The sequence below is a fragment of the Lepidothrix coronata genome, unplaced genomic scaffold (assembly GCF_001604755.1).
Source record: "Lepidothrix coronata isolate B3197 unplaced genomic scaffold, Lepidothrix_coronata-1.0 Scaffold7, whole genome shotgun sequence".
NCBI classification, from domain to species: domain Eukaryota; kingdom Metazoa; phylum Chordata; class Aves; order Passeriformes; family Pipridae; genus Lepidothrix; species Lepidothrix coronata.
Window position 1 is genome coordinate 8893985 of NW_016690187.1, and position 26027 is coordinate 8920011.

A 26027-nucleotide genomic window follows, 5' to 3' on the forward strand; every position below is an offset into this window, starting at 1 on the left:
TGGGCAGAGTAAATTAACTTTTTTCCCTCCCCCCTCCTCTTTTTTTTTTAATAACACAATTATCTCATTTAACAATTTGCCTTTTAAAAAAAATACTGTGACTGTTAGGTTGGTGGTCAGGAGACAAAGGGAGGGAAAATAATTTTCATTTCAATAATTGCCTTCTGGTCAATTTAACTGTGCCTTATTTTGAAAGAGCCTGTCTAAATGAGATTCCTGTCCCAAATGTGTTCCCAGGCCTTAGCCCAGCCTTTAATTATTCCTGAGTTTTTTTTCTTCAGAATAAGACGCTGCACTGAGTAATCACAAAGAAGTCAGAGAGCATCCTTGAACCTTTTCAATAGCAGAGCCACTGATATTCAAATAACATGCAAGGACCATTTGACTGCATGGGGACATAAGCATTTCCAATTCACTATTTGCATAGATCAACTGTCTTTGAAAAGGAAAGGAGCAGTTGTCTTCCATAACATTAAAAAGCCTAGTTATCAAATCAAGTGCTTAGTTTGGGGCTTTTAAAACGTTTACATTTTATCTTAGGTTGCCCTTTACCGTTTGACATGCAAATTTGGTGCAGTTAATTTGGACAATTAAAAGGATCTTCAAGGGAGCTTTGTCACCGAGAATATTCGGAGTTTTCCCCGTGGACCAGCTGAGATAAAGTTGGCCAGAACAAATGATGTCTAGGAGATTAATTAGATATTTGATAAGACATGAATCCCTAATAAGGGAATACAAGGCACAGGGGGCTGCTGTGTGCTCTAAGTCAAAATTAATAACATTTAACAAGATTTTCATTTAGGCATGAAATGTCTTTTCCGGAGTATTGACTCTAGCGATTTATTCCCCCGAGATCACCTCCCAGCCTAGGCAGCCTTGTGGCGCTAAAGGTTTTTTAAATTAAATAAATAGTTCCTCAGTACAGTTCCCGTCACTCGATTTTGGGGATGGTTTCGCCAAAGACACTTAGGTTTTGGCGTGGTTCCTGGCTGGTGTAGCGGGGCTCGGACTCCGTTTAAATTTGTTTGGGTTTGGTTTTTTTTTTATTGTTGTTGTTTTTTTTTTTTTAAGAAACTAAACCTAAGGAGGTTTGAAAAGAGCGAGCAGAGAGGTTCGGCGCGCCTGGCTCGGGGGCCGGTCCCTTCCCCTCCCGGCTATCATTGCTGGCTGCATTTTTAATCACAGTGACTGTAAAGAGGATGGGAAGGGGGTACGAGGGCTCCCACTAAAAACCTGACCCCTGCAAGGACTGGGCGGGGGAAAGGAGGGGGCACGAAGAAGAACAAACCCGTGAGTATATTGTTCAGAGTCCTTTAATAATACCAAAATGAAAATATGTCAAGATTTTTTCCATACAGATAAACGCATTTAATTTCTTTAAGAGACCTTAACTTACGTGTGTTTGAGTGAAGTGTTAACTCAACATTTTAAATATCTTTTACATATATACTGACTTCCACAAAGTGCATCAGAAATTTAAAATAAAAAAAAATAATCAAAACCCCAAAACCTCCCTGAATTTCAGGAATTCACCAATTAAAAAAAAAAATCCCCCAAACCCCTTATCAGATCAACATTTACAAGAAAAATAAGGGAACACGATCTGGTTTTCTTTTTTTTTTCTTCTTTTTTGAACCCTATTTATACAGATGTTTATGAGATACAGAGGGATCGTCTCGGAGTTGCAGCTGGATTTCTCACCTTAAGCCTCTCTTAGGATGCTTGCCTTCCAATAGAAAGAGAAAAGGGAAGCGGAAGAAAGTGTCACTCGGTACCTACTGGCCGGGCGGGACGGGGGCCGCGTCTCTCCGGCACCGCCGTCCGCCGGCCCGGCCCGGCCCGGCCCTGCCCGCTGCGGCCCGGGGCGCTGTCGGCGGCGGGGCGGCTCGTGTCCCTCCGGCCGGCGCGGGGCTCAGTCCGGGCGGCTCCGGCGGCTCTGCCCTAGGAGTCGCCGGGCCCCGCGGTAGGTTCCTTGCCCGGTCCGCGGGCGGCGGCGCCCACCCCCTCGTGCAGGATGAGGTCGGGGGACTCGGAGCGCGGCGTCTCCAGGTTGCTGGCGTCCGTGTCGCTGTCGCTGCCCTTTTTGCCCCCGCCGCCCCCGTTGTGCGTTTTAATGTGTTTGCTCAGGTGGTCGCTGCGCATGAAGCGCTTATTGCAGACGGGGCAGGCAAAGCGCTTCTCGCCCGTGTGAGTCCGCAGGTGCCGCTGCAGCTCGTCGGAGCGGGTGAATCGCTTCCCGCAGAAGAGCCAGTTGCAGACGAAGGGCCGCTCGCCCGTGTGCCAGCGCAGGTGCGCCTTCAGGTGCGAGGTCTTGCCGTACACCTTTCCGCAGCCGGGGATGTGGCAGCTGTGCAGCCCCTTGCGCCGCAGGCTGGCCCCCGCCGGCCCGAGCCGCTCGGCCTCCTGGCAGTTGGGGCAGTCGCAGGTGGCGCGGCCCGAGTAGCGGCGGGCGGAGCGGGCCGAGCCGCCCCCGGCGGCGGCGGCGGCGGCGCCCGAGATCATGGCGCTGGCTGCCGCCACCGCCGCGCTGGAGTCCGTGTAGGAGGGCAGCACGGGCTTGAAGCCCTCCTGGGTGAGCAGGTGCTGGCTGGTGGAGAGCAGGTGCGAGGCGGCCGTGGAGCCCAGGCCGGTGGAGCTGAAGGCGGAGTGGGTGAGGGAGCTGAAGTCGGGGTTGTAGGTGCCCAGTTGGGAGTGCAGCGAGGCCTGGGGGGCGCCCGAGTGCAGCGAGCTCTGCAGCCCCCCCGCCGGGTTCTGCACCTCCAGCCAGGAGCCTGGGTTGGTGTGCACATCCCACCAGGAGGAGGCCGCCCCGTTGGCCACTTCGCCCGCCGAGAGCGTGGAGTGGAAGCCCGACTTGTACCAGGACTCGTAGGGGTGCGCCATGCCCACCCGCGGGTAGAGGCTCTCGGCCGCCGAGCTGTGCACTTTGGAGATGAAGGCCGACTGCCCGCCGGGCTCCTGCGGGGACACGCCCGCCGCCGCGGCTGAGTTGGAGAAGAGGCCGCCGTAGTCGCTGCTGAAGGCCGAGGAAGTGGGCGAGGTGGAAGCCAGGCAGAAGGCGCTGTTGGCGGTGCCCGTGCTGCTGGCCAGTCCATTGGAGCCCCTGCTCGTGGCCACCGTGAAGCCCGAGAGGCTGGAGCCGAGGTTGCAGCTGGAGGTGGAGCGTTTCCAGGGGTGGAAGCCCCCTTTGGCGAAGGCGCTGGACTCGGGCAGGGTGGTCAGGGGACTGGTGTTGCCGATCTTGTTGCAGGTGGCGGCCAGCATGGCCAGGGGAGTCGTTCCAAATCTCGGCTCTTCCTGCGGGAGAGACAAAGCCGGCCCGTCAGCCTAACCCCTGCTGCCTCGCCAGGCTCCCGCGGGGACGCGGCAGCGCGGGTAGAACCGCGGCGCAAAGAGCGGTACCGCGGAAAAGTTTTCTCTTATTTTGGAGGAAGGCTCAGCCCTGCCCCGCTCGGCATAACTCGTTTTCAGCCGGGGACCGGTCTCGGCGCCCGAGGGGTTTTTACATCGGAAGCGGATCCCGACGGGCACGAGCGACACGCGTGTTCCGAGAGGGCTGTTCGAGCTTACTACCGTTAAACCAAAAATCCCGTGGGAACGAAATGCGGCGTCTCCTCGAGCAATCGTACAGGAGAGACGGAAAAACGAGATGGCAGCAAGGCGAGCGGTGTGCGGAGCCTTCTGACCGTCGCCACGCGCAACGCCGGGCTGGCGAAAATCTTTGGAAATCAACCGTAGTTCGAGTTATAAAAAACAAACCCAAAAACAACAAACCAACAAACAAAAAACCCAAACCAAAACAAAAGAAAGCAGAAGCAGCACGGCTTCTCTCCGGCCCAGCGAGTTTTCAGACTAAACTCTTTGGTAACGACCCGATGGGCTGCCCGCAGTGAAATCCCCCGAGGCGGGCCGGGATCACCTCCCATCCTCGCGGTTTGTGCGAGGGGCAGCCACAACGCGGCGGCGGCAACGGCAGTTTTTCCAGGGGGAAGCCGAGAGGAAGCGCGCGATGCGACTTACCCCGAGGATAGACGTAGCCATAGCACGTCCGTGGGCTGGGCGGTGGGGCGGAGGGGACGGCGCTCGGTGTGCGCCCCGCGCTGCCCGGCGGCACTAAGGACACTCCGGCGCGGCGGGGCCAAACTCTGCCTAAGTGCGGGCAGCGCCCGCTTTGAAGTACCGCTGGCGGCGGCGCTCGCCCAATGAGGGCGCGGGCGGAGCGGCCCGGAGCGGCCCGGCAGCCAATCAGGCTGCGCGGAGGTGCCGGCGCCGGGGCGCGGGGCGCGTGCCAGTGAGCGCGTGGGGAGAAAACTCCCCGGCCCGGCCGCGCCGCAATTCCCGCCCGCCCCGCGCCGCGCTCCCGCCGGGCACGCACCGACAGCCGCGGGGGCAGCGGTCGGGAGCGGGGTCAGCGCCGGCGGAGGGCTGGTGTCACGCCCGACGCCGCTCCGACGCCGCCTGTAAACTGTGCAGGAGGTGTCATATCCCCCGCTGCCGGTGCGGTCACCTGCGATCCTCGCGGCCAGTAGACCATACCTACCTCGCTTTTATTCAACAGGCCCTCTGCCTCCTTTTTCAGGCCGTTTGGAAGCTGTCCGTGTTGGATACGAATAACCTCACAGCGCCTAATGACATTTTGTGAAAACACGTTAATTTTTTGGTTTTTCTTTGCTAAATGCTAGAAGTGATTTCCGCCACAACGTATTTCTTACTTTCTTTGCAAAAGGAACCGAGAAGGCTTTTTAGTTATATAAAGCGCCAAAAAAATCCAAAGGCAGGGACCGACAGGCATCCCTTTGCTCTTGTACTGGGGCGGGAGAGAGGACAAGGGGCATATGACATCCTGTCGCTTAAGAGAGAGGATATTATTTTACAGAGTAATCGCCAGCAAAACACTTTGAAAGTCAAATTCGCAGCCGGCAGCACGTTTTTCAAGCCTCATATACTCCTGTGGAAGCAGTGCTGCTAATGGGAGAAGGCTTGCTCCCTCCTAGCAGTGCTAGGGCGCTGCTGGAATAAGCCTCCCCAGCACTTGCCTGTGGCCTCTGCACTGTGCACACTCCACACGCCCAGTGAGCGACAGAGACTTTACCTGCTCTCTGCATGTGCGAAATGTAAGTCCAAACCTCGGCTCCTCAATGTCTTGGAAGCTAGTCCCTTTGATTTGTAATTATTTGAGGCTTCTTAAGTAATTGGCTAGAACCTGCCCGTACTGTGCCTGCGGAAGATCAATAGGCGTGCAACTTTTCATCATTGCAGTCGTCTCTGTGAGGATGGGAATAGGAGTTTTTCCCTCTCCTTTCTGCAGTCCCCAGTGCAGCTGGGTACAATTCTGAACCAGAAATATGATGAGTGCGTTCAAGCAACGCCGGGCCCTTGCTCTGCATTTGAGTCAATATTTCCTTCTTCTCGGTGCCGCCTCAGCCATCCAGTATAAAACCACCGAGCAGATGCAAAATAGGCATCGCTGTGGAACAAAATGGAGAAACCGGGAAATTGAGGGGATTTCGCTTTTCTTTACGTGTTTTTATATTTTTTTGTATGTGTGTGCTTAAATAAGGCGGGCATTGCAATTTATTTTACATTGTGTTATGCAATCTGCAGGACGCCTGCCACGCTAGGGAAGGATGCCCCTGGAGATTATCTTTTATTTAAACGTCTAAGGCTATTTTCAAAGGGCGCTCGCCTTTTTGTCGCCACGTATTAAACAGAGTCGGGGCAGTAGGAGGAAATACTGTTCTGCGCTTAATTCTTTCCACATTGACTCGCAGCCGGCGCAGGGGTCCGGGGAGTGCATGGTAAACCCTTCCTCCGAAAGGTCTGCCCCGAGCAGATCCTGAGCGGCGGCTGGGACCCAGGGGGGCTGTAGCGCTCGGCGGGTGGAGGCGGCGGAAAGGCGGTGGCGGGGGGAGCGACATAACCCCCGCAGGCGAGGCGAGGAGTCCGACAGGGGCACCCGGGAGCCATCGCCCAACAGGTGACTCCTTCCTTCCCTCCTTCCCTCCTTCCTTCTTTCCTTCCTCCTTTCCTCCGGGGGGAAACCCGCTCCTTCCCTTCCCAGGAGCCTTCCGTGGTGGTCGTCAAGTAGCAGCGCGGCGCTTCTGGCCAACCCCAGGGCGGCGGGGGGAGAGGGTCTTTCCTCTTATCTTGGGGAAAGTCATCAATAAAATACGTCTGGAAGGCAGATCGAGAGAGTGACGTTTAAAAATGTTGCCTCTACATCAGCGAGTAAAGGCATCCGCTGCCCGCTTGCGCTCCCACACCAAAGTAGGGATTCTGCTGTGCTTGAAGGCAGGCGGGCGGCTCTGCCTGCCGCACATCCATCTCCTCGCCCCTTTGTAGTCGGAAAAGTAACTAAAACCCGCAGGAACGAGGCAGGCGGTGGAAAGGCTGAGGGAATGGCGGCGGAAGGGGTAACGCTGCTAAAATCTTTAGGGGGTCAAGTATTTTCTGACAGATTTTTTCATGCTCCAAAAATCGAGTTTTTAAACAAAGATCAATGTGTTATGCTAAAGTGTTGAGCTGACTGTTAAAACATTTGGGGGGATAATGACAATGTAACAAAGGCCTGGTTTGGAGTGAATCATCACCCTTTTAAAAGTTAAAGCAATTTTCAGGAGAATAGCTTTCAGCAAATGCTTTACATTATTCAAAACGGCCAAATAATGCTCTATTATAAAGCCTGAATGCTGCCAGTCAGCCCATAAGTGCAATTTGTGCAAAGGCTCGGTGCCTTATCTCCACTTCTTTATAAAGAGGTGAATATAAAACAATTTCTTCCAAACCCAGACAGAGAGCACGAAAATTGCTTCCCTTTCTGCAATCAGGGCAATTTAACTGGAGTGCAATTAGCACTATTAAATGTCGATTCTGCATAAACAAATCTGACTAAGAAGCGAAAGTGGGGTGAGAACCTCACATAAACTGAAACTGATTTTTTAAAATTATGTATCCGGGTCCTTTACAATTGATCCGTGACGTTTTCATCTCGGAATATATTTACATCATAAATACATTACAGTTAAATCAACATAAATCTTAGGAAAAAATCTCAATATGAATACTAATAAAGAATAGCCTAATTAAATGCAACAGTTCACTTCCTTTGAACAATATTGTTTCCCATCTTCTCTCTACGCGTGTCTTTTGATCTGTGCAACTACTAAAGTTGCTGTCTTTAGGAGGTAGAGCTGGGAAACAATTCGTTCATTAAAGATGGCTGGGAAGCTCCTGGGTTTATATTCAAGAACATCAGATGAAATGACTCTTCTGTTCAAACAGAGCTTGGGAAAAGAGCTGCCAAATATTTTCCAAATAAATCGATTTATTAGCAGTTAAATGTAAGGTTGCCGTACAATTTTTCCTGAATCCTAGGACGGGCATGGAGTTTTGCTCATGGATGTTACGGGTGGGAAAGGGGCAAACCCTTCCAAGTTCAAGAAAGCAGCCTCATTTTCTGTCAAACAGAAGGGACGTGGGCAGGAAACACGCAAACTGCTCATTGCCGAGATAAATAATTGCGTCCTGCCAGATTTTTTTTTTTTTGTCAACAGGACTTCCGTGCGAAACCCCCTCCCCCCCCCAATTACACTCTTCATTTACATGATCTAGAAACCACCATTGATTATCAGAGCAATGCAGAGGGGTACCTGGTGATAAATTAATAACTTCAGTTAAGGCTTCCCCACTATATTCTGCCCAGGACTAGACATTAAAAGGGGGAAGGATATATAGACAGTGTTAAAATACAGACCGTGGTGCCTGTTGAGTCCACTGAATTCTTTCTGCTATAGAGTTTTTCATTTGTGAGTAAAGATGAAGTGCAGCTTTTGATTAGAAGGAAATCTTTTATAGTTAATAAAAAGAGAATGAGCACTGGGATCAAATTGATCATGGAAATTAAATTAAAATTATGGCACTCTCCCACAATTTCTGCTTGATCTTTCATAAGATGTCTGTTACATGGTGCACTCCCCTCTCCTCCTGCCCCCAGCACACCGAGCCCCGAGGTGGAGCACCAGGCTGGGCTTTCATCTTCTCCTCGATCTTTAAGGTGACACTATTTAAGAGTAGCAGGGAGACCCATATTACCCTGCATTTGAGAAATCTGCATGATAGTTTTAGAAATCTGTCGCCTACTGAACGCAGTCAAAAGCGTGTCTGTGGAACTAATTCTCTTCCGCTAAATTTATTTGGACCGTGTATTTTAAAGCTCCCTTGTTCTGTTTATCTCAGCCGGAGACACGTTAACAATTCAAGGGAAGACTAGTGTCAAAGGAAGGAAGGTGACTGCAGACTGGATGATGATTTTAATTACTACAATTATTGGGAGATTATTCAACAGCATCATAGATTTGTTTTCTGCCTTGGTAGGAAAGTCTGAGGAACGTTGTGCGAGGAGTATTGTACGAGGATTTTATCTCTTGGTTCACATGCTCTCCAATGCTGTTATGATACATGGGTTAGGCATGACAAGCTCAGACTGCAGCAGGCTGGAAATTCAGTCAGTGCTAGCGTTCAGAAAGCTTTCTTAAAATGCAGGTGTTTCTAAATAGAAGGAGTTTAATTAGTAAACGCTGGGACCCAACGTTTATAGAGCGGAAAACCGCCTTTCCGCACAAGTCCATTAAAGCGGCTCTGCTGACTCGGTAATGAGGTGTGTGCGGTGAGCAGGGAAGCGGCGGCCGGGACGGCGGGCTCGGCGGTCCCTGCCAGCGCCCAGCCCGCCCCGGCCGCCCCCGGCCCGCCCGGCTCCTGCGCCCCGCGGCTCCCCCGGCGGCGCCAGTCGGGGCGCGGGAAGCGGCGGCACCGGGCGGGCGGGCAGGGGAACGGGCGGGTGCCTCACCGGAGCAACCTCATCCCGGAGAAGTCCTGTCCCCGCGTTTCCCATGGCATCCCGCTTCTGGTACCCTCCTAGCTTTTTATACCACGTTTTTAGCCAGGCGTGACTCAGAATGTTGGTTGTGATTAAGCAAGCTGTCTATCTGCAGATAGAGATATGTGGCAGCGTAATAGGCAGGATGATTGACATTACAAAGTTCTCTTCGGTCCACAATGACCAATAAATCCTCCTGCAGCTTTCGCCCGTTAATGAACTGCTGTTTTGGCAGAGGAAAATACGCTGGATCCCCCATTCTGATGTTCTCCACTCTCACCCTGTCCTGGGATTAGGGCGAGGAAAGACGGGGAACCGTTCATTGTGCTCTTTCTGTGTTCTGTAATTACTAGAACTCAAGCTTAAGGTGAATTTCAGCTCAGATCATGAACCATTTCACGTTCAAATGCAAGCTTGCAATACTTTCCTAGTGGCAATTAGGAGCCTATTACAAGCCATTAGATTGATCAATGTACCTTAAACAATGTGAATGATTTATATGGCAAAGAAAAAAACCTTCTTACATCCATTGTACTGTTCCAGCGACCAAACCGGCCCTATGTCTCCATTCATCACACCTTTAAACAACAAAAGTGACTTATTTAGAAAACTTACATGCAAAGAAACAGGCTCAATTCCTTCCTCTGGTAGGGCATCTGAGTTTTATCTGTCTTTATTGTCAAGAAATGTAGGGTGGAAGAATTCAGGCTTGTGGGAGAGGAAGGGAGGGGAGCATTTGCTGGTTTCCAAATGGATTAATTCACCTTGTACCTGAAAGAAGGAAACAAAGAGATCTATGACTGCTTCCTAAACAAGACACTAATCTGCTGTGCATATGCAATGCAAGGAGGAAAGCTGTGGCTTACACATAGGTGCAACAAAGTGCTGGTTAGCTTTTTGTAGCCTTTTAATGACATTGTGGACACAGAACCATGCATGAGCCCCTGGAAGTTCCAAGACCACTGTGGAGCGGAGAGCTGGCTGGGATGTGCCAGCTGATGGAGGAACAGGCTGTGTGCAGTCTTCTACACCATGGATGATTATTCTAACCACTCTACAACGAAGAAACTACAAAATAGCAGCTGCTATGAAAGCTGAAGCTGCTACCCTGTAGGCCTTGGGTCTGTCTTTGTTAGCCTTCTTTCAGAAGACCCAGGGAAACTCTCACGCCTGCGTAATTCCTCCCAGCTCCTGGCAACCTCAAAGTAAAGGTCTGGGAGAGGCTGGTGACTTTGTGCTTGCCAATAATTTATTAGGGGTACAGAGATTCAGGTCAGAAGGAATGGGACCATGATTTGCCATTCATTCAATGGACAGCCTCTGTTTCTTGCATTTTCCTTACCTTTTTGCTAACATTATTCACCTTGCTACTTAGCACTGCAAAATTATTCTCAATAGCTACCAAGTGACTGAATGAATCTTTGGCTTAGTGTTAAACAGTTCTGACATGCTCAAAATTAAAACTGCTGAGAAACAAAACGCCACACATATGAGCTAAGCCATTCTTTAAAATGTGACTTTGATGGGACCAGTGTAAATGGTAACAGTGTTTGTTAGAAAAAAAGCCAAAACATCTGTAAGTCTTGGTTCAGCTGGAAATTTATTTTGGAATATCACACAAGAGAGAATGTTATTAATTTAAGGTACCAACTATCATTTGTGTTTTAGCAACAGTCTGGTCTCTGGAAATTGCTGCAGAGCTTGTCAAAAGTCACCATTTTATCACATAATTTTCTGCGAGGAGGTAAGCATTCAGTGCATCAATATCGGTACAAAGAAGAGAAACAAGGGATGCTGTCAAGTCCTGGTTACAACCCTTTTGTTACAAAACATAGATACAGCCCTTGCTGCTTTTCCAAGTTGTCTACATGGGATTGATACTATTCACTTCTTTGGTTATTACTTCCTTAATAGAAAGGGGTTAGTAAAACACTTCTACAATGTAAAACCGAAAGATAGTTGCAATAGGAATAGGAGGTGTCCTCCCCCTTCCCTTCAGAAGATCCCACAATGCGAAGTTTCTGTTGAATCTGTCACATACTAAACCCAGTTCTTCCTTTTCTCGTAGACCCTGCGCCATCAAGAGCTTAACCCACAGAATCAGCAGTGTGTCCTGCTTACCTTAAACTTGCTCCTTATCATGGAGGAGACATCAAAGAAGAATAAAAGATGTGGAGGCCTCTTTCAAAGGTTTTGTAGAGATGGTCCATTTAGTCACATTGTGCTTTAAAGTCTTTTTCCTTTACGAGAGCTTTGTATTTGTCACTTTGCCTAGGAGAATTGCCAGGCCAGCCTGCTCAGGACATGTTTTGGCCTTTCTCTACTTTTAAGTATCGCTATAAAAACTGTCTACTTGAAGGGATTTCTGCAGTCCTTAACCTACACATGTACAAAAGCAGCCTATGCTTCCTAATATACTGCTTCGGTACCTTACGTTCCATCTGGGTTGCATTGCTCTTTGATTATCTATCTTCTTATTATGATCAAGTGAACTTTTACTAATCTCCACATTTATTGTTAAGGTAAATAGATGCTGCTTTTAATCAGTATGGAGGGCCACACCAATGCAGTTCGAAGTAACTTAAGTCAACTGTAAAGGGTTCAATGTGTGTATAATTACAGAGGACATAAGCTATTCACTCCAGTCTAATTCAGTGTCTCTTTAGAGACAGACCTCTTCCTTTTCCCTGGTCCCACTCTCACCTCCTTTGCTCTCTGCTGCTCTGCAAAGCCAGCAAGAAGAATACAGTGGAGGCCAAGCAAGCAACAGCGCTCCTGAACCTCAGGCTGGATTAATTTAGTGGATTGAAACTCCTAGGTGAGTATAAGCATACGGGTACAATGTAACACCTTCTTCCAACAAAAAAGATTGATTGCATCTTAGCCTTGGTATTAAATGTGCTATTATCAGAAGAAGCTGTAATAATGCATACAGTCACTTCAAAAGCAAGCAGGTTTCCTTTGCGAGCATACTTATTATTTCAATAGTACTTGAGAACTATTTTAATAGTGGCCAGGTTGTTGCTTACTAAAATATATCTGAATTGCCTATGTATATATCAAGGTATTTTTTCTTAATTTTAGTTTGAATTATTCCTGAAGTTCTCATTAAATTTACCATTTGTAAAGGACAGATTAAATGAAAATGGCTTTTAGAAAAATAGAGCTGGAAATTATTTTGGCCTTTGTGACCTGGAAGAGGTGATAATTTGCAGCAGCACTAGGTACTGGACATATCTGACATTTTAGGTATTCCCTCACAGTTTCAGGCCTTTGTACAGATGAACTCCACCTGGGACAACTCAGCAGTCAACTTTTTGCTACCTTAATGTAAATGAGAAGACTACAGCTGTCTTAAGCAATCTAGGTGGACACCACAACAGAAAATGAAATTTGGGCAAGGGCAGAGCTAAGAAAAGGAATGTCTATTATCCACAATAATGCTTCTAAGATTTTCTAAACAGCTATTACCTGTGTCTGTCCATAATTGTCCTTGTTACAGTAACAGTGCAGTCTTTCTTTCTGAACAGTTACAGAAATCTCTCTCCACTGACTTTTCCATATGTAAACAACCTATACAGCATTTTCTAATGTAAAACAAATGCGGTAAGTAGGTCCCACATTAAAGAATCACTTTGAGTGGAATGTCTGAAATGCTCAAGGGATTTTGGGGGGGGTGTTCAGAAAATACCACCACTTGCATTCAGTTTCTAAATGCATTCCCATATATGCAGATGAGTGTCAGTAGGACCTATACAGCACATTGTTGCTGAATTTGGATTGTCACTGAGAACCCATAACTCACTTTCTCTTTTGCAAAACGATGCAAAATAAGCTGTAGTGGATTTTTGTTATCTGATATTTCTCATGGCTTTTATTGCACATGAACATAGCTAAATTGTAATATTGACACTAAAAATATTTGTCTCTTTGGAAAACAACATGACTGCAAAATTCCCAGTTACAGCAAAACAACTAGAAGCCAAAATTTGTATCACTCCACCCCTGCATTTGTAATCTTTATAGATAAACCATGTTAGTTACTTTAATTGAAATTGGATGAATGAATGAAAAGGGCAGACCATTAAACATCTCAGGGGGATTGAAAGCAGTGAAACAAAATGCAAGTTTCACATTTTTAAAATCTCATCTCCATATTAAGAAATTGGATGTTCACAATTCCTATGCGGTACTTAACACAGTTTAACTTGATCCTCCATTTTGGATTTTGGAGGACATTTAGCAAAGCTCCAAGGTTTGTTCAGCCTGAGACAAGTACCACAAAAATGTGTGCTGTTTGTCTCGTTTTTTGTACACATCATGGCTGAAAGCACAGGTCTAAGAGGAGGAGCTGGCGGTGTCCTCCAGCTCTTTCGTATTATCACTGTACATGTGATATGTAAGATCAAGTAGCCAGACCTTTCAGTCATTACCCAAGTTGTTATGCTGTAACTTCAAAAGAAGCTTTATCTGAGTGAGGACTACATGCTCCTATTCAAAGTAAAATACAGAAGTTAGTGCACTAGAACCTTGTGCTTATTCAGAGAAATTTTTCCAAAAAGGTGTAATGTACAAAATACAATTGCAGGCTTTGGAAAGGTATGTTGCATGCTGCTTTAACTCCTAAGACTGTTTGGGAACCTTGTTTTCCCAGCGTTTGGGAGGGCGCTGATTCCAGACCATCAAGATGTGACATGGCATTTTTCCACGGAGTAGCTGTGGTACCCACAAATTGACTAGCCACATTCCATGAAGCATGAGGAGCACAGGAACACCTCTTTGTGCCAGAAGTGCGTGCTGGAAATGCCACAAAATATGGTTTATTGCCATGTGAGGGAGTGACTCAGCCTATATAAAACTGGATGTTCTAGTGATGTGCAAAAATCTGCAGTATCTGGAATTTTGCAGCTCCAAGACTGAAATGTTACAAACACCAATTATTTGCAGATGGTGTCTTACCTAAGCATGCATACTCACACTTGTGACTGCATAAGGAAGAGGGAGGGGATCTCTGTAAATAAACTGCTTAAAAAGAAAACCAAATAGTCAAACCAGCAGCTTGGTAGTTGGATATTAGATTGCCTTTTGTTACAGTATTTTTCAAATAGCTGTTACCATAACAACATAACATATTTTTTCTTTAATTTTTTTTAGCTGTTTGGAAAAAAAAATTCTTGCCAGAATTCTTCCATAATAGCTTCCATTAATAGCAGTGTCTTCTGTTGAGGAGGCCAGTGCTGATGTCTCCTGCTGTCACAAGTCACTCACAAATCTAGCAGATGTTTTGTTTGCTAAGGCAAATTTGAGCTTTATAGAACACATTGTGGTTTTTTTATCCATCCCCAAAGAGCAAGTATCAGTTAGGATGAGATTCCAAACTGATCATTTGCTAGGAGACAAGATGCATGATACCTGTCAACAGAATGTGACCCACCCTGGAAAAACTATCTCAGATTGAACTGTAAAAATTCGCCTTTAACATAGTGATAGCGTACCAAGCACCAAGAGACAGACCTTGGAGACGTGGATATAATAAGAACAAAAAGAAAAAAGAAAAGGAGAAGGAGGGAGAAAGGAGGTGTAAAGCCTTTAAGAGGTCAATATTTTTCTTCTATTCTATAGCACATATTTTACTAAACTCTTAAGGTAAATGCTGTAGATGAGAGTGGTTTATTACTATCAAACAAAAGTTACTGTAAAAACAGTTGGAAAAAGTGAAAGAAAAGGAATTCACTTTAAATATTGATGCTGCCCCAGAAACACTGACGATTTTATTTTGGATTCAAGTAATTTGCACAACTAAGAAATACCACTTTTCCAGGCCTTCCATACACCTGAATGTGGCAAATATGTCCAGATTATTATATTTAATAATTTGCCTGCTACTAACATCTTTTTTTCTGGAAACAAAGACAGAACTATTTATTTTTGCAAGGCTTATTTTATAATCACGTTTTATAATTTTATAATCAGCTAGGACCATGTTTTAGTGTAAGTTGTTTGATTTTTTTTTAAGCACTTGATGCAAAATAAGGGAAGGTTTAATGAAATACTTGCATATTATATAAAATTTCTCAGAGAAGAAGAAAATGTTATTTCTATGTTGATTACCTGGATCGAAATGACTAGCAGCCAGCCAGCCCATATGGCATTTTAGGGGAGGTGTGTAACTGCATACATCCATATGTGGGCATATGTGTGCCCATGTTTTCTTTATGCTAGCTAAAAAGAATATTTTAAAATCTTTAAAAGGAAGAAGCATTGCTAAACAGTGTACTTTAATTTCTATACTCTTTTACATAAATTTACATTCACAAGACTAGTTTAAATTCATTCCAGATAGGATATTCCACATTTGTACAAGTGTAAATGACATTGAAAAATGAAGTGGTTATCTGGTCAGAAGGCTTCAGTGAGACTACTGCCCTAAGATCAAATCTTCTGTTTAGTTTGTGAAGGTATCGACCATTTCAGTGAACATGAAAACAGCAGTGTTGCAAACAGCATCGCAAACCCTGTTGCTCTACTTAAAATTCAAAATAGAATGATTTTTTTCCTGTGTAGTTCAGATCTTTTTTCCAATGTGTAGCTGAAAATATTTCTCTAAGTAAATTGATTTCCCCCCACATTACAGTGTATTTGAAAGCGTACATGCATTGATGCATTTCCTCCTTTAAGAATGTTAATTCCACTTTTAAGAATGCAGCAGGTCCAGCGTTAGTCTGTCTGTTAGAGTTTCTGGTTTAGCAGAAGAGCTGTGTTGGGGTTTATCTAACAGTCCTTGATCACACATCATTTGACATAAAAAGGTGAAAGTGGTACTTTCACCTTTTCAAATTGCAGATACCTGCAATTTGATTGATAATGTTAAGAATGTTCATCTACACACTGTCCACTAGATTTTGTTTGCTGCAGTAAAGTTACTCAGCCTGTTTCATACAGGCAACAAACCTGAAGTTTTGAAACGGAGTGACAAGTACTACATGCTCCACTTTTATGCTCCATATTGGTTGTTTGTGCATGTAAAAAGTGTTAATGAGATGCATTAAATTTAATAACAACTCAAATCTCTTGCACTTACACCACTCTGCTGTAACTAGGATTGAGAAAACAAGCTTTAAACAAAAAGAGCTTTCATACCCTGCTGCAGGAGTGTGACCAGTCATGGTAGGTTGCTCCTGGACTCATAACTACTGAGGGGACTTTTGAAATGGGCACTATTTGAACTTCCGAGCATGGTCTATAATCTTGCTTAATAATTATATCAACTGTGACAGTTTAATTCACTGTAGGTATCCAAAACTATTCCTGAAATTAATAATAGGCATGCTTTATAGCTTATGCATGTCAAAAGTTATAAGACAAGTCTCATCATGGAATGTAACTATTTTAACATGACTTTTTAAATAGTCCAACAATTTAAAACAATTACATAACATTTTTTCCTTCCAATTTTTAAAACAAAAAATGTTTCATTGCATTTATAGGGTAGAATATAGTTAAGTGACCTCTACAAAAAACTTCCTCTTTGAAGTGTTCTCTGAAGAGAGCTTCAAGGCAGCTGAGTGTCTCAGATTGTGATTTTGTAAGGTTTTGATGCTAGAAAATTGTTTAACAAACAGCTCCAAAATATTGAGATTTTGATTAATAACACACAGTGCCATGGTATTTAAGTAATATAAAGTTTGAAATCTAACATGTGGCAGAATAGTATGTGTTCCACATGGTTAGGAGAATAGCAACGGGGGCATACCAATATCTGAGCAGGAGGGCAATCATTATACAGAGCCAATTAAGCTGTTTAGGAATATATTAAACTGTTGTCTCTACTTGCGCCAAAACTTTTCCACTAAATTTGTGGTTGAAAAGGATTCTTCTTTAGCAGCATAAGGAGTTGGGATTGCTATTAAAAGGATTCTTCTTCAGCAGCATAGGGAGTTTGGGTTGCTATTTCTTTGTTCTTCAAATGTCCACATTGTGTATGACTCTGCAGAACCCTGGATTTGGTTAACATTGACTTCTCCGCAGAGAACAGTCTGGGAATATTAGCCAAATTTATTAATGCAGTAATATATGAATAATACTAAGGTAACTCAGGGAAGCGTGTTGAGAGTAACTGTCTTGAAAAGCAATGCTCACACTGAAATCACTCATAGGGCCTCAGAACCTTTGACTGTAGTTAAACTCCTACATAATTACATAATCTTCTCAAATGCTGAAACTTTACTCATGAAAGAGTACTCTGCCAAAAGAGGTTTTACTCTGTCTAAGGAAGCAAAATACTACTGTATTTAGAGTCTTTCCAATGACAGGACTTGAACTAACATTAAGAGACATTGTACTGGCCTACACTGAAAGGGTTCATTTAAAAATCCCACCTCATTTATACTCTAATTACTACTAGATTAGGATCACATCTGATCCCATAGTAATTATATATTAGCTGTATATATTAGCTCTAGGGTGAGATCTGATGTTTGCATACAAGTATTTATTTTATTAAGTGAAAAGGAGAAAAGACCTACCCAACTATAGCATTATACATCTATACCTCATTTGCATATCTATCTTTTAAATTCCAAAGCAGAAAAAACTTGTAACTTTGATTTCTATTTTGGGATAAGCCAAAGAGCAAAAGAAAAAAGCCGAAAGCATTGATTTAAAAAAAAAAATAATGACAGAAGCAAAATGAAAACTAATGTACTACTTGATGTGAATACATTAATATGTGAATATGTAAGTTGCCATTTAACATGCCAATGCAATGCTGTAATTGTCCAGACATAAGACTGTCAGAAGATGAGGTGTACCTGTAATTCTTACCTATGTCAACATTGTTTTTTGGTTGTTTATACTTGTTGAAAGTAGTATGGAGCCACAGAGTTGTGTACAATGGAAAAAATTCATAACCTGCATTTCTGAGCAGTTTCAGATTTGATCTGTCAGTTTGAAGAAAATACTTCTATGTCCAGTTCTCCATTAGTGATGGGATGTGGTTGCAGTATGAATATGTTTTCAGCAGTGCACTATCTAAAATGGACGTTGAAACTAAAATTATTCTGTCTTCACATCAAAGTAGACATGAATCTTAAAAACGTGAAGAGCTCATTCAGCAAGCCCTACTAATTGTATATAGCCTGCATTTGCAAATTGTTTAATTGTGGATTGGTATTAGTAAATCTGAAGGATTATTTTGCAGTTGTTGGAATAAACACTAAAATTAGTCACCGTTTAATCTATTTCAAAAGGGTCGAAGCTAAATGTTACAAAAACAAAATGTAAATAACAAATAAAAGCCTTATAATCAAATGTCTTGATACCTAACCAAATTACTATCTATTGACTGGGATCTAGCTTCAGAATCAATTACAGAACTTCTTCTTTAGTGTTCATTCACCCCACCACAGAGCTAATTTAATAAAGATTTTAAAAGAACATTTTTATAAGCAGAAATGTGAGAAATTTTTGTGATTTAGGGTTTTGAGACTATAGATTACCATCTTTAATCTCAGATAAACAAAAGTCTCTCAAGCTTCTTAAGGCACAAATATATTTTAGTCCATATCCGTGAGAAAAATTATTCAGGGTTTTTTAAATCAGGAGATTTTTTTTTTTTCCAGATGGTTTCCCTGGGTGAATTTCCAATCTCTAGATGCACATACCTACCACAGCTCACAGTCTACTGCGATTTCAAATTTCAGAGCTAAGAAGGCTGATATTTCTTCAGTCAGTAATGCTGAAAGGTACATACTGAAACAGGGGGAAAGAAGGAAAGATCTCAAAATATTAAAATATCAAGTATTTTCAAAGGGCTTAACTCTTGCAGCCTCCAGAAATTCCAGAAATTTGAAACTGCAGTAGTGAAGTTGCTGACAAAATGCTTTTTACTAGTGACCTCTTTGTCAAGTCTGAGGTGGCCTTGTTGTTGTTATAGTTTCATCTTTTCAGAAAGGCTAGTCTGTGAGATACTGCAGCATCAGTTTTTCATCTGACTGATTGTTGATTTAACTGAGGAGGCTTCACAACCAAATCCTCACGGTGTGTGAGTTACAGAGCTGGCTCCAGGCAGGTTAAAGTTAAGCTATTTGTATCCATGTCACTTTGGACGTGTCTTGTTTTATGAGCAATTAAAAAAATAGGTCATGTTTTGTACTCTGGAAACATTGCTGTTTGTGGTTCTCTCAAAATTTAAACATTTTGCATGCCTCAGACCACTTGCAGGGTAAATGGAGTCCCCTGCTGAGCAGCTAATAGGGGAACTCACACTTTCAAGAAAAGTGTGTCTAATAGCAGGGGATTACTATAAATCTCCTGGTTTGATGTACACCCTCACTTAAATGTTATGGGAGTGGCTTCAGTATCCTGCAGCTTCTGCATCGCACTTGTACCTGCAGCCAGGCATATTTGTAAATTTATTGAAGGCTGACATTTTTAAAGAGGAGTTATCAACTCTCCTTAGAGATGCAAAAAAATAAAAAAATTAAGTAATCAGTTTATCTTTCTTCCCTCCTTTAAAATGCTACTTGTTCTTATTATTTTTGAGTTGAAGTCACAACTTTGGTCGATTTTCGAGTTCTATGATGGTTGTACATTGACTGCATATATATTTTTTTGACCTTAAAAAAAGAAAAGACGCAAAACTACTTTTGAAATTATTTTATAAACTATCTCAGTGCATTGCATATAATACTATGTTGTGTACTAGATAAAATTGATATGAAATTGACCTCTGAAGTAAGAGAAAAGTCCAAGCAGAAAATAATTTATTTTGTACATCTAATGATAGCGTTTGTTGATGGCATACTCTTGGACATAGCATCTCTCAGGCAGTGTTTGTGATTCACAGACTGCTCGGACCTTTGGATTATTTCTAAAGAAATCTGGGGAAATTTTCTGAGAAACTGAGTTCATCCACAGAACATCACTTGTGCAATTAATGGTTTTCACTAATTTTGTAGTTTCCTGAAACACTAGAGAAACGTTCTGGATTTTCTTTTCTAGGCCAGAGACCTCTTGAGCTTTGTCTGTTCCCCAAAAGGCCCTGCTTGAGTATTTCTAAGACAGCTTGATGTTGCTCAGCTGGGCAGAAGGCATTCAAGCAGGTGCTAAGTGTTACAAGGCTAGATAAGTGGCCAGTTCACGTTTTTAATTGCCTTATTTCTCTCCTAGCTTTGGCAAGTGGATGCTGCATTATGGCTACTCTGTTCATGCTTTCAGGTACAGACTGGGGAGGTGGCTGGGATTTGTATATGATCTATACAGACAATGTGTTCTTTTTAACAAGTGCTTTACTAAATCTGGCTATTAAAGATATTTTTGTGGCTAGCACAGTTGTTGAGCTTCATAAGTTCAGCTTCAATGCTGTGGAGGTCATCTACGCCCTCAAGTTATCGCAGCAGTGAGGTGAATACTGGCACTAGTGACCATCATCTCTTTCCTGAATGAATGCTGTTCTTAGGCATTTTGTGCTTCACAGTACACCTCTCCAGAGAAGTGGGAATCTTAAGCTCAAAAGAATCCTGAGGCAAATGGTATTTCAGTCTCATCTAATTTCATTGATGCACCAAGTACTGAACAAAAAGACCCCCAGAAATAACAGAAAAAATAATAGGAGAGACTTGAGATCACCTTTGGCCTGAATCAATAGGAGTTCTTACCCTGCCTTGCAGATAACATGAGTTTGCAAATGTTGTTGCTGCTGTTGCTAATTCCCCTGAATATATGACCCGTGAGATTGAAAGTGAAGTGATAGGATATTTCCTGTGTTGCCAGATGGGAACAACTCAAAAATATGCAGAAGATATAGGCAGAATATCATTACTAGTTTCTTATAAGGAAACGTGAGTTGCTAAGTGTATTGAGGCTTGTGTTGGGTGGACTTTCAATGACTCAGAATCTTCCTTGATTGTTGTATGCCTTTAAAAGTAGCCCATGTTTCTGCTCAGGTCATGCAGAAATTATTAGCCAACATGAAAAGTATCACGGATAATTGCTGTGAAAAGGGTTAACTTTATCTTGATGTGAAGTCATCTGGATTTTTATCTAGTGAAACAAGGCATGAACATATGAGCTCCAATTTTTATTCTAAAGTATATTTTCTAACTGCTATTTTTTATACTGTGAATATTTTTATTTTCTGTGTGTTTTAATTATTGTTTTGGTTTGAGAACAAGACATAGCCTGGCTCTTTGCATAACAAAATTAAGAACATCATGAGTCTGCTGAATCAGAGAAAACAACTTGGATACATTAAAACCTTTTATAACTCTTTTTTTTCTGTAATATGTATTGACGTTGATAGGGACAGTAGCCACATACTACTTTTGCCAGTACTGCTCTGAAACAAAGAATGATTAGGACTGGAACTTGCAGATTCAGAATATGCAGGTATGTTTCTCTAAGAGTTAAGAGAAGCAGTCATTCAAGTTATTATTTAATGATGGACTGAAACTTGCATTTGAGAAATGACTTCATAACTTACCCCAGATAAAATGAATAGAGAAATACCTTTACCCGGAAGTTAAAAAAATAGTAATGTTGTTCTCAACCATCTACTTAAAAAAAATTGGGTATAAATTGACATAAATTGATTATTGAAGCAGAGATATCACTAAAACTGACTGATTGTATTAAGTCTTCTCCCACTTTGTGCTGCAAACCAATCTCATCTTCTCATTAGAATGATTGGACACAGCCCTGTAATTGAGTGGAGATTTCTTTTCCAGAGTCTGTTAATGTTTCAGATGTGTTTGTCAGGCCATACACCAGTTAGACTTTAACATTAGCCAAAAATAATGACAGTTCATTGTTACTGAACTAACATAACACAGTTATTCAAACTTGGCCACCTACCTCCGCATTCCTGTCTACAAAACACTGTGAGGGAAGAAAATTGGAGTGGGATCATAATTTGGCAGATACATATCATAAATTAGCGATCTTCCCAAGGCTTTTCACTGAACCAGCAGTGCAGCTAAAATAGCTGTCACTGAGGCACCAAGCTCACACTGTAAGGGAATGTAGTAAGAAGAAATCATTAATAAAAGCATTATCAAACAGTCATTGATTCTTTGGAAGATTAACCGAATGGGATATAAAAGCATTCTCAGCTGTATGTTTCAGGCTAAATCAAGGCACCAAGGTAAGGAGCATCAATTACTGAAAGCTGCTTGGGTCAGGACCCCGAATGAAGTGTAAAAGCCTGACAACCTTTTCCCACTTGCCCAAGACCTTGGCTGCCTGTGCTCAGGGCAGGACTGTCACCTGGGATCAAATGCTGTGAATCGACCTGTGAGAGAGTGTCTCATTGGGAGCTTGTTTTCTGTGCTTGAGAGCTGTGTTTACACTGAGGTGTGAGGTTGTAGGTGTGCCTGCCCCTAGTTCTGTGACCTTTGTTGATGATCATGTGACCCAATCTACTTTTACTTGGCTACCTAGCTTGACCACAGACGTGTTTTGTCACTACTGACTTTTCTAGCAATTAATGGACTTCTGGCTAATTCTGGTTACCATTGCCAAACCTGCTTTGCTCTTTTTGCTCAGATATTGTGGGGAAGCTGTTCCCACTGGCCTTGCTGCCACGCTGTGTGCGTGAGTGGAATTTTGTGGGTGTCTCACCTGCACACCAACTGCCCTGGTGTGAAGGGGGCAGTGTCTCCAGCCCCTGGACAGTGAGCTGGAGCCACTAACTGGTGCATTTCACATTTCACATCTTTAGAGAACTTCAAGGAATTTGGCTACTTGTAATTCAAATGGAAAAAACCAGGACACAAACGAACCAGGTTTTCTCTAATTAAAACCACAAGACCCATTTATTTTGGTGGGAAAGACTGTAGGCAATTGTAAATGTCATTATAAATGTTTTTTTAAACAAGGGTTTACTTCTGCAAGCCGTTCCAGATCTTTAAGACCTTTAGGCTTTCCATCTGTCCTTCAGAATGAAACATTAATGACTATAATTTAACAGAGTATGTTAAAAAAAATGTTAATGCTGAAGTCATTGACATACTTGGTTAGTATTTTTTAACTAACTTTTTTCCCCCTTTACAACTACTGAAGCACTTTGTGGACTAAGTTACTGTGCCACTACTATCAAGTAAGGTAGAAAACATTTTATCATATTTTGATCCCTATTTTTACCCCAACTTATATTATGGCATATTTAAGATTTCCATTGTTCAAACTGGTGAACTGATGTTATTCCTTGAGATTTTAACTTTAAATGTTTCCACAGTTTTGGTTTCCATCATGGATTTGACACAACTCAAATGTAACTAATTAGTACTGAAGTACAACTTTTCATTTATCACATTTTTGCGGATAGATTTTTAAAACATTTATTCTGATTACTTGTTTATTATGATATGCTGCTTCAAATTAAAATGTTGACTTGTTTTAATAAGGATTCTGAAATCTATTCATACATCCTGCATGTAAAAGGCCTAACAAGAATCCTGTTAGTTCCATAACATAGTGGTATTGCTGTGAACATCACAAAGTGATTATGTTTTCGCCATTTTATACAAAGATGTGCAGTGCTAATACTTATTCCTCAATTTCAATATCTTTTTGGAACCACTATTCTGAGAAGTAGATAATGTTAGAAAGAAAGAAAATTATTAATGCAGAGCAGCATAGTCATCAATAGCCTGCAAAATACACTTTAAAAATCAAGCTTTTACAAACATGCCACAGACTCTACTGTAGCACTGTATGCTCCAAAAGCTGCAGATATATTTTAGAAAACACTGATGAAGCCATTACTGCTTCATCCATTTGTTCATAGTATGTATCATTATTCAAGAAATTTAAGAACAGTAATGATGGAAAATCACACAGAAAGAAAAGGAACATGGACTTTGCCAGAAACAAGGGCTACATTTTTATTCAAGAGGCCCATAATGATGGAAAATCACAATGAAAGGCAGAGATGAAACAGGGATCCCATAAAGGACCGACACACCACAGTGGCACAAGTAGTAGAACCGTCATAGCAAGTGGATAAAAATAAAGAAAACAAAATTAACTAGAGAAGAGCTGGAATCAGGGATGAAGCAGAAAACAGAAACAAATCACAGTAAATGCTGAAGATTAATTTCAAAGAATCTGCTGAGAATGAGTGCAGAGACAAGTTCCATCAATATTAATGAAGCTGAAATAGAACTCCAAACGACCATGAGTATAAAATGGCACACAAAGCATTTTCTTTTAAATAGATTGGAGATTAGATCATAAGACCTTCCCAAAAATGATCAGAATATACACAAAATATGTTATTATGGAAAAAAATTGATAAACAATCACAACATAATTAATATGTATATAGTTCTTTTTTAATATTTATCAGCATGTACATTTATTATAAAAGAATGGATCATAGATGAGATACTCAGGAAAGTAAGAGGAGAAGAGTATTTTTTCATGTCCAATGTTCTACAAATATCTTAAAGGGATCTTGTATAACTTCAGGTACCCATCTTTGACTTTTTTTATTTTAAGCAGTTTAAAAAAGCTAGACACCTCAAATCGTTAATAATATGGTCTCCTCTAGGTTCATATAATGTGCAAAGAAATAATATTGCCCACCCTGAAGTGAAAAAAGAATATATATTATCTATAAGTTGGCAGTCAGAGCTCTGTGCAGTCAGGAAATAAACTTTTCTTCCCAAATTACTTCAGCTACCCACTTGCATTAGACAGGCATGACTACAGGCTATGGACCTTTCAGAGATTCTCATATTCTTGACATTAAAAATTTTTGACAACTGGATTCACTTCTTGTCAGATAGCCTATGGTTAGAAACAAGGTGTCACACTTTAAGAACCTGACTTCTAAAATAGACCAACACAAATATGTAATTTCTCAGATGATGTTGTCAGGCTTTCTGGAAATTGTAACTGGCATGGCAAATGTCCTAAGACCTCCCTTACTGAGAAAGCAGAGCGAGTCAGTACCTTTTCCAATAAAGTCTGCTCTTCCCTATGGAAGTTCATTGTGACAGGCAAAATTTCGGTGTCACAAGGAAAGAGATACAATCCATCTGTTTCACTTATGTAAAAAATTAAACTATTAAAGGTTTTTTCATCTGACATGAGAGTGGTCACATGTCTTTCTTCTCGTAGCAGGTCACTGATGTTATTTCAGTGCCTTCCCCCAGCTGGTCAGCAGTAGTTCTTCTCCACTTCAGGGTTCTCAATGCACTTGCTGCAAATGCACTAACCTTTCTTTTACATTGTAGTAAAGATGTGAGGGTCTAAGTAAAGCTATTGAGAGGAATAAAAATACTTTGTAAGCCAAAGCTTTGGTTTAAAAGGGAGACTGGGATATAAAATATTGGCATAAGTGTATAAAAAGATGTAGATTAGATTTGGCAGAAAAATACTTATTTGCAATAGGCCATGCTCTTGCATTTCTTCAGCTGGACAGGAATTTTACATAGTGGCAACCAGGAGTTAAACTCTGGCTGAAAATCCCTCTGCAGAATTTATTTGGGTTTTGAAACCCTTGTTAGTGAAATCTGTATCCAAGCATTCATGCTATTAAGTCAAACTTTGGTTGTACCCACAAAAAATATTAGGGTTGTGAGACAACAGAATTTCTATGATCACGTTTTATTTCTTAACATGGTCATAATAATCTTTACCGCTTGATAAGTAACTTCTCAGTGTTTGGTAATAGGATTTCATTGTCTTTCCATAATTCCTCTGCAGAGCATGCACAGTTTTGTCCTGCTGTGTGTGCATCCTCCAGCCCAGCAACTAGCAGGGCAGGACAGTGATCTCTTCCTGTTACTGACATGAATGTAATTCTCCTTTAGGAAAACAGGGCATGGGATACAATGGGAAGCTGACTGCTAGTAGGTTTATATCAGCTGCACTGGTACCTGAACAGTTGTCTTGCACCCACCATCATCTGGCAACAACTATGACGAGGTACCCGTAGAGATGACTGCCAGGGTCTCTGCAATGGCTGTGGACTCTTGGTTTATGCTGGCACCACCAACAGTGTTCATTTACAAGTTGTTTCCTAAGTTACAAAATGTCAAATCCCACATTTGCAGATGAGAGTACTGCACAGTCGAGAACAGAAAGTTATGAACAACTTTGTAAGTAAATTATGGAAAAAACATTGGTGTTGAGTGAAGCTTTGCTG

General features: G+C 42.4%; 2 protein-coding genes across 2 annotated transcripts in view; one reads left to right on the forward strand and one right to left on the reverse strand.

Moving 5' to 3' along the window:
• Positions 1–1941: 1941 nt before the first annotated feature.
• SP9 (Sp9 transcription factor) lies at positions 1942–4189 on the reverse strand. The gene is made up of 2 exons (XM_017838288.1): positions 4021–4189; positions 1942–3297 (listed from the first exon to the last, which is right to left on the reverse strand). Exons 1-2 carry the CDS (start codon positions 4039–4041, stop codon positions 1942–1944), a joined length of 1377 nt encoding a protein of 458 aa, XP_017693777.1. The 5' UTR covers positions 4042–4189.
• A 7485-nt stretch (positions 4190–11674) lies between these two features.
• OLA1 (Obg-like ATPase 1) overlaps positions 11675–26027 on the forward strand; it is a 119770-nt gene continuing 105417 nt past the window's right edge. Inside the window, exon 1 of the mRNA XM_017838307.1 lies at positions 11675–11693. The gene's annotated coding sequence lies outside the window, so the exon portion shown is untranslated. The remainder of the gene's footprint in view (positions 11694–26027) is intronic.

What these genes read in the sequence shown, in the direction of transcription:
- SP9 (XM_017838288.1), bottom strand. Translation starts at nt 4,041, where the DNA reads ATGGCTACGTCTATCCTCGGG. An exon ending in TGGCTACGTCTATCCTCGGG is followed by an intron (nt 3,298 to 4,020) that starts GTAAGTCGCATC and finishes TCTCTCCCGCAG; the next exon opens with GAAGAGCCGAGATTTGGAAC.